Source organism: Octopus bimaculoides, chromosome 1, assembly GCF_001194135.2.
Source record: "Octopus bimaculoides isolate UCB-OBI-ISO-001 chromosome 1, ASM119413v2, whole genome shotgun sequence".
Taxonomy (NCBI): Eukaryota; Metazoa; Mollusca; class Cephalopoda; order Octopoda; family Octopodidae; genus Octopus; species Octopus bimaculoides.
The window spans coordinates 87,479,504-87,489,007 of record NC_068981.1 but is presented as its reverse complement, the minus strand read 5'-3'; the positions used below and the strand labels follow the sequence as shown (position 1 = coordinate 87,489,007).

Sequence of the window (9,504 nt, the reverse complement as noted above, 5' to 3'; positions counted from 1 at the left end):
TATATATATATATATATGTGTGTGTGTGTGTGTGTGTCTGACAGAACAATAATTCTAAATCACCTGAGAATAAAAAGTCTTTAAAAAATTAAGAGATTAAAGGGACAATTTTATGCTTCTGAACTGAAAATTGGAAGAAAACATTTCACTAAACTAAACGAAATCTATGTAAATTTGTGTAGTATATTTTGTACTAGCATTTTAAATTATATAGATAACGTACCTAAATCAAGAATGGCAGTATTTTATCAATGGAAATATTTATCATCAACGTGATCGCCAATTTTTTTACATCAACGTTTGCAATGAAATCATCAAAACACAAAATCCATAGAAATAGACACGTGCAGTAAAAAAAATAACATTGTCAGAGTCTACCCAGCAACAGCAGTGGAGACCGAAGGAAGCAAAGTCCGAGCTTTCAAATGTTTATTGAAAGAACAGTTCATAACTTTAAGACACATGAAGATCATAAAATACACACCTCACATAAACGGCATCATGTAGACTATATGTATATGAAGTTCATAATAGAAATGTAATCAGTGTTTTTAGCAGAAACATAACCTACACCTGTTTAGTAAAAAACTCGTAATGCAAACGAACATTTTTTGGTGTGAATAGGAAAAATTGGACAGACATTAATCTACATAAAACTCCTAAACGAGCGAGTCTCTATTTAGTCGTTCGACATGTTAAACGTTCAAATTATACCCTTGTACCCTTAAAGGAGAAAGATACATTGGAGAATGTGTAATATGGATACACGCTGATAAAAAGACGAGATGGTCACCACCTATAACATATTTGATCATAGGTCAGCGCAATAAGGGAAGACATCGATTAAACAACAACGTTTACAAACACTATATATGTGTGGTTATATATAAACATATACATATATACACTTTCAGAACAGCAATCTAGGGACAATTGTTGAAAATACACGTGTAGACATATTTTAACATATACAATTTCATAAAGCATTTCAAACATAATACAATGAAGGTATAGTAAAATTAATAAACTTGATGTATATAATACAAAAAATCAATTATAGTACCAGGTGCCGATTCACGGCTATTTGATCGGGCCTTTTTTTTCCCCATCGTTTAGTTCCAAATGTCGATAAATTTCACTGCGGGCACATGGTGAGAAAACAGATGACGTCATAAAAAAAGGATCGATTTAATATTATCAAATAAATGAATACATTAAAAAAAATGTTTTCAGTAATTTAAAATTAAATTCTAAAAATAAAATTGTAATAATTTATTAATTATAATAATATATCAAATTAGAATTTTGATAACCATCATATGAAATTAGCTACGAAACGATTATTCTCCATAACACATATATAAATACATACGAATGTATCAATGTGTATGTCTACATACGTATTATGTTCGAAATAAAATTTTATTATTTTATTAGTAGGTAATCAAAGGCTGAAAAAGATATATTACTTTATTCCTGATAGGTTTTAATAATTTGGTGATTATTTCTTTACAGAAAGAAAAAAACAAACGAAGCATTTATGTTTGTTTTGAAGAAATACAACGCATATGATTGATGTTAACTTCAACCAATAACTGAGCAACATCTTGAATGGGGGAGAGGGGAGGGCACACTTGTATAGCAATGTTAAAGGTATTCCTACATAACTACGCCTCATCGGTTTTGTTTCCTCATAGCTTTTGAAAGAATGAATATTTCTTAATCAAGTAATTTACAAATACCTTTCACACTGCGTAGATTACGATTATAATGGTATTTGTGGTAAGCATTTTCTTTGGAGGAAGGAAATAGAAGAGTTTCTTATGATTCACGAGTAACTTAGTTTACCCGTAACTTTCGGGAAAATAGATCTTTTGGGATGAAATTTTCGACAAATACTTTTCAGGTGTAGGTTACAATTACATTGAAATTCAATGTGGAAAAAAATGTTGGATTTGCACTCATACATATTGACATGCATCGCATAGTTATTTTAAAATTTCAAGTTGCATTTTGTAGATATGTTATGCGTGTTAGTATGTATGAGTGCTCGCCCACCAATTTTTTTTTTTACATTAAATTCCGATATAACTGTAATCTACACGGTCTGAAAGGTATTTGTAGAAAATCTAATAAAAAAAAAATATCCATTTTTCAGAAAGTTATGAGGGAACAAAATCGGGTGGGGGGCACTCTTGTATAGGTATGCCTAATATAAAATATCTTATTAGGGATAACTTCAAAAGTTTTGTAGCATGGTTATCTATAAATTCATTAGTAGTCTAGCATGTTTTGTATCGTGTCATTCTTCAAATCCACAAATATCATCTTGTATAATGAATATTAGATTTTTATTATATATATGTATAGTTTTAAATTTTAGCTTCACTAAAGTGCTTATACTTTTCATTCAGTGTTAATAAATGAATATGTTTACCAAATCTTGCACTGCGATTTAGCATGTAGGCACTTAAAACGAAAATATTCTGATTTAATTGGTGCAAATGATTCATGAAATTTATTGCAAATACTTTTCGTTTTTTGTTTTAAGCTCAAATGAAGCATGTTAATGATGATCCACTTCTCGTATTATTTATCTTTTAATAATTTGTTATCCGTAACGCTTTCGCTTGCAGGCATTCAACTGTTACCCTTTTTTTTTCCATTTCAGCAAAATGATGCTGATTTTTCATTTTCCTTTACCCCACATAACAACGTAAACATCTCTCTCTCTGCAATATGGTTATGCATACTAAGTACAAATACGGAATGAGTCTCACATACGAAACATAGTCAGTTGAAAAACTTCGAATAACTGAGATTACCCACGCAATTAAGATTAAAAGATTCCCTCTTGGGATACTTAAGTTAAAGCTACGAACAAAGGAGATAACTCCGATCAGGTCAACTCATTAAAATTTTTGGAAAATATAGAATATAGAAAATGTAGAACAGGAATGGTTCTGGTCTTTAAAATTTCAGGCAAAAGCAATGGACGTGTTTCAGTCAAATTTCAAGGAGGCTATTCTACTTGACAAGACTATGAGTCACTGAAATACATAGAAACGGGGAGCCTCTTCTGTACTGCATTTTTTATATTTTCATTTTCAATAACTTGATTATATTTGAGTTGTCATTTTAAAAATTATATTTGCTTATCATTTTTTGTTGAGTTGCTATATGGTTATTCACATAGAAAAGAGAGTGAGAGTTACAAGGTAGAGCTGGAAAGAGAGATAAAATAATTATGTTAATGAAGTATCAGGGTATACTCTCAAGGTACAAAGTGAATATAAGTAAGACAGTAGAACAGAGTCTGGGTGGGTAGTATTTACAAGACTACATTGGGACAGTAAAGGATGGTTAGAGATGGCGAATGGGTGGGTATCTGAACGAAGAACAAGAGTTGCAGGATGATAAATATATGAAGGAGAGTCAAAAATTATATGCACTTTTGTTTTTTCAATGTATTTAGACAAATGCAAGGGATAAACAAGAACATCATTTTTCTATATAGTCTCCTTCCTTTTCAATATACTTGGTCCAGCGGTCCACAAGCTTGTGCATTCCCTTCAAGAAGAAGGTTTTTGGTTGGTTGTGCAACCATTTAGCAATCATTTATGCACTGCTTCCTTCACATCTTCATCCGTAGGAAATCAACGACCTTGTAAACCATCTTTGAGCTGTCCAAAGATATGATAGTCAGAAAGGGCGAGACCTGGGCTGTAGGTAGGGTGTTCCAGCACCTCAAAACCCAATTGGTTTCAACAGTCTGGGCAGTCGTGTGTGGGCATGCATTGTCATGCAACAACAAAACTTTCTTCGACAATAGACTTTGGCATTTAATGCAAATCACTGGTTTCAGTTCGTTGGCCAGCAAAGCACTGTATCTTGTATTGTTGATCGTATACCCCTTTTCCAGATAAATCAGATCACTGCTCTTTGCTCTTCTTTGGTGCACATTGCAAGTGGAGCAGCCATGCTTACAATGTAAAGCCAGAAAGAAAAATGGCATGATCAGGCTCAAACTTTGATCACATGACCATAATAGTACCAACTATAAGCATGCATGTGCAGAAAGCAGTGTGACAATAATAAAGATATGCTATGGCAAAACTGCGGATAAGTTTTAACTTCCCCTTGTATGTTTGCAAGAAGAGTAGGTGATGATTGTAGTGGCTGGATAGGGTTGAAGCATGGAAGTAGTGAGTAATAAACAAAACGTGTGGGATAATTAATGATACAGATACATAAGTTGGGGGAAGAAGGAGAGAGTAGGTGATGAATGACAGTACAGAAAGTGGTGAAGAGTAGCACTAATGATATAGTAGACAGGGGAAAGATGTGAGAAAGAGAAATGACATGTGGATAAGCAGGTTGTAATAATGTGAAAGGAGGGGCAGGTGTAGTGTATGGAGAGAACAAGGGTGTATAATAGTGGAAGAGGAGAGATAATTTGGTAGTATAGAAAGATGGTCAATGTAAAATGTGAGTAGAGAGAGATAATATTAAGAATAAAGGATATCAAGTGAAGTGTTTTTGGGTAGTGAGAAAGATAGGTGGTATTAGAGAAAAAAATGATGACATGCAGTTCTGTTCACATTTAATTACAGCTACAAAATACTGCAGGTAGCCAGGTGATAAAAAGGTGTGAGAGAAATGATGAGTGATAGGAATGGCATATGAAGGCTTTGTGTTTGTATTTGTGTGTGTGTGTGTGTATGTATATATGCATATTGTGCTTTAAGAATTTTAGTTTCAATGGGATGGCCGTGTCTTCTCAAGTACTGCATATTGTTCACAGAGCTCAGCCTTCACTACTTTATTGTGTGTCTTCCTGGGTCTCTATCTTACACAAGCTCCATCATGTTAAGTGATCAGCATTTCTTTATACAGCTGTCCTTATCCATATGCATCACATGTCCATACCAGTGCAGATTTCTATCCCCTAGCATTGCCAGAGTGTGTACTGCCCATGGCAGCCCTTCAGTTTGCTATGTCCAGGCTCCCACAAAAAATACAAATTACCTACAGCAAACCCAAAAGTGATGCTGCCCTATAAATGTGCCTCCTGGTGTGTACTGCCCCTTCTAGCTATGCTAGTGTTTCTATCTTGAATACCACATCCTTTCTGGCCTCCTCTTTCATACTTTAACCTCTCATCTCCTAGCATAAAGTCATCTCCTTCTTTACTGTAGCCCTATTCAGTCAAAGTGGATCTTAGTCTTGCATGCTGCTTGGAAACTTCATTAATGCTGGTGCCATGAAAAAAGCACTGAGTATACTCTGTAAAGTGACTGATATTAGAAAGGGCATCCAGCTATAATCATGCAAATGAAGACATTTGAGTACAATGCAGTCCTTCGCCCTTGTTGGATCTTCTCAAACCATCCAACCCATGCCAGTATGGAAGATGGGCACTAAATGATGAACATGATGATTGTTGAAGAGATTCTTCTTAGCCTTAATTTGAAGAATGGTTCAGAAATGTTCTTCAACAATCTATACTTAACTCGCTAAATCTTTTATTGAGAAGAAACTGTATTTTAGAAAAAGTTTCTCAAGTGGAATAAATTATTTTGCAATGAGGAAAAGAAGATTAACTTTTTGGTTAGAAACTCTTATTGGTGACCAAGCTCTTTCTGAAATATTAGCCTTCTATTCCCCATGGCAAAATAATTTATTCTATTTTGCAAACTTTTGGTACTTAAATTTTACTAACACAGACTATCACTAGTTTTCTAGTATTCCAGTGTCACTTAGCATCTCACAAACTTTTTTTTTTCATTTTATTTACCAAAGGGTATTGAGTTGGCAGAGCATACCAGTTTCATTCCTCTCTAGTCTTTGCATATCCTCTGCATTCAGGGTCCATGTCTCATTACCATGTAGCATTGCAGTTTGTACACATGCATCATACAATCTTCCTTTCACTTGGGGAGAGAGAGAGAGAGAGAGAGAGAGAGAGAGAGACCCTTGGTAGCCAACGGAGGTGAAAAAGCTCTCTGAACTTTCTCCCTCCTATACTTAATCTAGCAATTACACTTTCTGTACAACCTCCTCCACTGATAGAGAACCTGTGACATTTGAGGAAATTAGTTTCCTGTGTATGTGGTCTTTATGGCTCTTGTACACCTTCCACATTCCAACTTCTTTCTCTCTTAACCTTCCTACTATTCCACTGCACCTCATGAGTGTTCATAGTTTGCCCTGAGTACATTGAATGGAATTTCTGCCTACACTCTTCCTACATATTGAGTAGGGCCATTTACCTGAAGGGTGAAGGGTCTTGTCTGATTTCTTGATTTCTTGCTTGGTCTTTGCTAAGTTAACTCTAAGACCCTTTGATTCCAGATTGTTTCCACACTAGGAATTTATTTTCTAATTTTGTTCTAGATTCTGCTGTGAGGGCCAGATCATCAGCATGTAGTAATTTCCATAGGATTCCAGTGTTAAATTCCTGTTATGGCCTGCAAGATGATGATGAATGAGTGGGGGCTGAGAACTGAACCTTGGGGAACATCTACCTGTACACATGGCTAACCCTTCTTACCTTGCTAACAACACCCCTGTATATGGTCTGTACTGCTTTCACAAGCCATTCGTCCACTCCTAGCTTCCACAGAGACTACCATATCACAGAGTGAGGTGTGTATATATGTGTGTGTGTGTCCTTGTCTTGACATAGCATGTTGCAAAATAATTGTCGCTGGCATACATGTCATTCATTTCCACTACTCTGTGAGAACAGTTCTGGCCACAGGTGAGAATTGCTGAAAGGAAGGAAGGGCATCTGGCCATAGAAAATCTACCTCAATAAACTGGATCCAACCCATGCAAGCATGGAAAATTGGATACTAAATGCTGCTGCTGATTTCCTTTATTTACATTTGTAATAATTTTCTCTTATTCTTTTATTTGTAATAATATTCTCTTATTCTTTTTCAGCTCTAAGGCTGTGGCCTTGCTGGAGCACCACCAGTATGGTATATATCTTGAAGGAAGTTGTTTGCTTGGGTGACTGACAGACATCCATGTCAGCAAACTTGAACTTCTGTGTTATCTTGTGTAAAAAAACAGTTAGAAAATATCAAAGTTTTCAATTAAGATTGTCATTTCAGTTTACAAAAATCTATCCTTGGTTGATATAGTCTTCTATGAAATTCTAAACTAATAAAAGTAAAAAACGCAAATCGTCTAAAATGATCAGCTTTAAATCATCTCCGAACCTACAACATCAATACATATATTTTCAGAACAGTCTCTGGGAAGTAGACTCTAAAAGACTTGAACCCCCCCCCCCCAAAAGCTCTCTTTAGTTTCATAAGGTTTGTAATAAAAGAGGCATGTACCAATAACATATCGTTTTTATGAATTCGAGAATAAATTGGATAGTTAATGGGGTTATTGCAACTAATATTCTGGTAGATTGGAATCATATTACTTTAAACCAAATGGACAAACGAGAAATTGGGAAAATTTTTCGCCTTTTTTTTAATGAAGGGTGCAAGTTTAACATCTAAAATTGAAGAGATGAAACGCAACTATTTCGTTCCAGTGACACTACTAAAACACACAAACAAATCTTTATATATAAATACACACACATATATATACATATATATTGTAGCAGTTAGAAAGACATATTAAATTTATTTCACTAACGGAAAAAATAATTAACAATAATAAGACAAAAATGTTTTCTCTTACAACTTCTAGTTACATAGTTTCGTTTCGACTTCCGCCAACGATAGCAATTTGGAGTAAAGCCCGCGAAATCTATTCACATGGAATTCAGAAAGCACGCCAGCTCATAAGGGTATCGAACCTATCGTGATAACATTTTTTTAAAACTCAAAAGCTTTGTGTTTCCTTAGCGAAAAAATGGCCAAACAAGGACAGGTAAAGTTGTTATAGTTATCCAATTACTTATTTTTCCCTTACAAAAAAAAAAAAAAAAAAAAAAAAAAAAAAACTTTCTGCGAAGTTAGTTTTATTTTTTCTATAAATGTAATATAAAACTTTAAAAAATACGTAAAACTTTTATTTACTTATTCTTACTTTATATTGATTATACATTGATATTTTTTTTCTGTGAGTTGTATTCTATTTTAATCGTTTTAATTGTTAATAAACAAACGCTCTAATGGACGAGTAAATCCAATTTACATTTTACTGCATAATGACTGGGAAATGAACTAGAAAAACTTTCTTCTGCATATTTAATGACAATATGACGAAGACTAGATTCGGTTCCGGGTTGATATTTAGAATTCCTGCAATTTATATAAATAACTGTTGTTTAGCTACAAGTCAGTTCTAATTGAGCAAGATTATGATCAAAGGCGTCCCAGCTGTGCCCATGATGTCTTAACTACGTTCTTTTTTTCAAAATCTGTCATTTAAGGAATTTGGCTGCTATTTCTAGCAGTCGAAATGACTATAGACTGACTTTTGTATTAAGTAAAAGCTACTTATTGTGATCACTTTGGAACAAAACTTGATAAGAATAAGCGAACGTAAAAGTTTGGAAATCACCGATTTTGATAACAATAACCAGTTAAATTCATAACCGGTTGTAAATTTCATGATAATAACCGGTTAACTTCTATGATAATTATAACCAGTTGATAACAATAAACAGCTTTCGGTGTAGAAAAGTAAATTTAACTTTACAAATAATCATGTATGCATGCATATCTGTTTTCCCATATTTGTGGGAAAAAAATTCCTTCAAATTTTTAATCTAAACTTTAGAAATTAACTTAAAAAACAAAAAAAAAAAAAATTTAATCTTATACATCTCCCTATTCAAACTAGAGAAATGGCACCATATTCTCGAGAAAAGAAAAATTGAATTACAATTCAATGCTGTATAAAAAAAAATTTGTTAAGTTTATTTTTCTTGAAAGTTTTGTTATCTAACGTTTCTGTGAATGAAATTACTTGAGCAGCTGATATATAAACTTCTCTTCATTGTTCTCCAACACCCGCCAAAAGTTAGCGTGACCGGAAATCAGACAGCTGATTTCTTCTCTTACTTCTCCCCTTACCTCTAGAAAGACGCTTCCACATATGCACTCACGTACTCATTTAACATACATGCGTTCTGACGTACATACGCACATAGCTTCGCGCGCTGATGTACATACATACATACGCGCGCTAACGTACGTACACACATACTTACGCGCGCTAACGTACGTACACACACACAGATATACGCGCGCTAACGTACATATACATAAGTATATGGTGGTGTGGGGGAGGAAGCAGTACTGTGGGGTTTAAATTTTTTTGTAATAATAAGGATAAAACAAGAAAACTTATTTGCATGTAAATGTGTTTTGGTCAGTTGAATATGGTGTAATTAGATATTCGTTTAATAGACTGAAGAAATTACTCCATCAATTTTAACAGTTACAAAAAATAGTGTAACCACAATTCCTAATTCATTCTTCTAGGGATCCTAATATTAGATGAATACCAGGAACTTGTTGTATA

At 34.1% G+C, this 9,504-nt stretch overlaps 2 protein-coding genes across 2 annotated transcripts in view; one reads left to right on the top strand and one right to left on the bottom strand.

The window, feature by feature from the left end:
- The window catches only part of LOC106876323 (uncharacterized), a 21,112-nt gene extending 19,929 nt beyond the window's left edge, over positions 1-1,183 (bottom strand). The window contains exon 1 of the mRNA XM_014924823.2: positions 1,064-1,183. Coding sequence (XP_014780309.1) covers positions 1,064-1,109 — 46 coding nt within the window. The 5' untranslated portion in view covers positions 1,110-1,183. The remainder of the gene's footprint in view (positions 1-1,063) is intronic.
- A 6,506-nt stretch (positions 1,184-7,689) lies between these two features.
- The window catches only part of LOC106876324 (cell division cycle-associated protein 7), a 44,757-nt gene continuing 42,942 nt past the window's right edge, over positions 7,690-9,504 (top strand). The window contains exon 1 of the mRNA XM_014924824.2: positions 7,690-7,902. Coding sequence (XP_014780310.1) covers positions 7,885-7,902 — 18 coding nt within the window. The 5' untranslated portion in view covers positions 7,690-7,884. The remainder of the gene's footprint in view (positions 7,903-9,504) is intronic.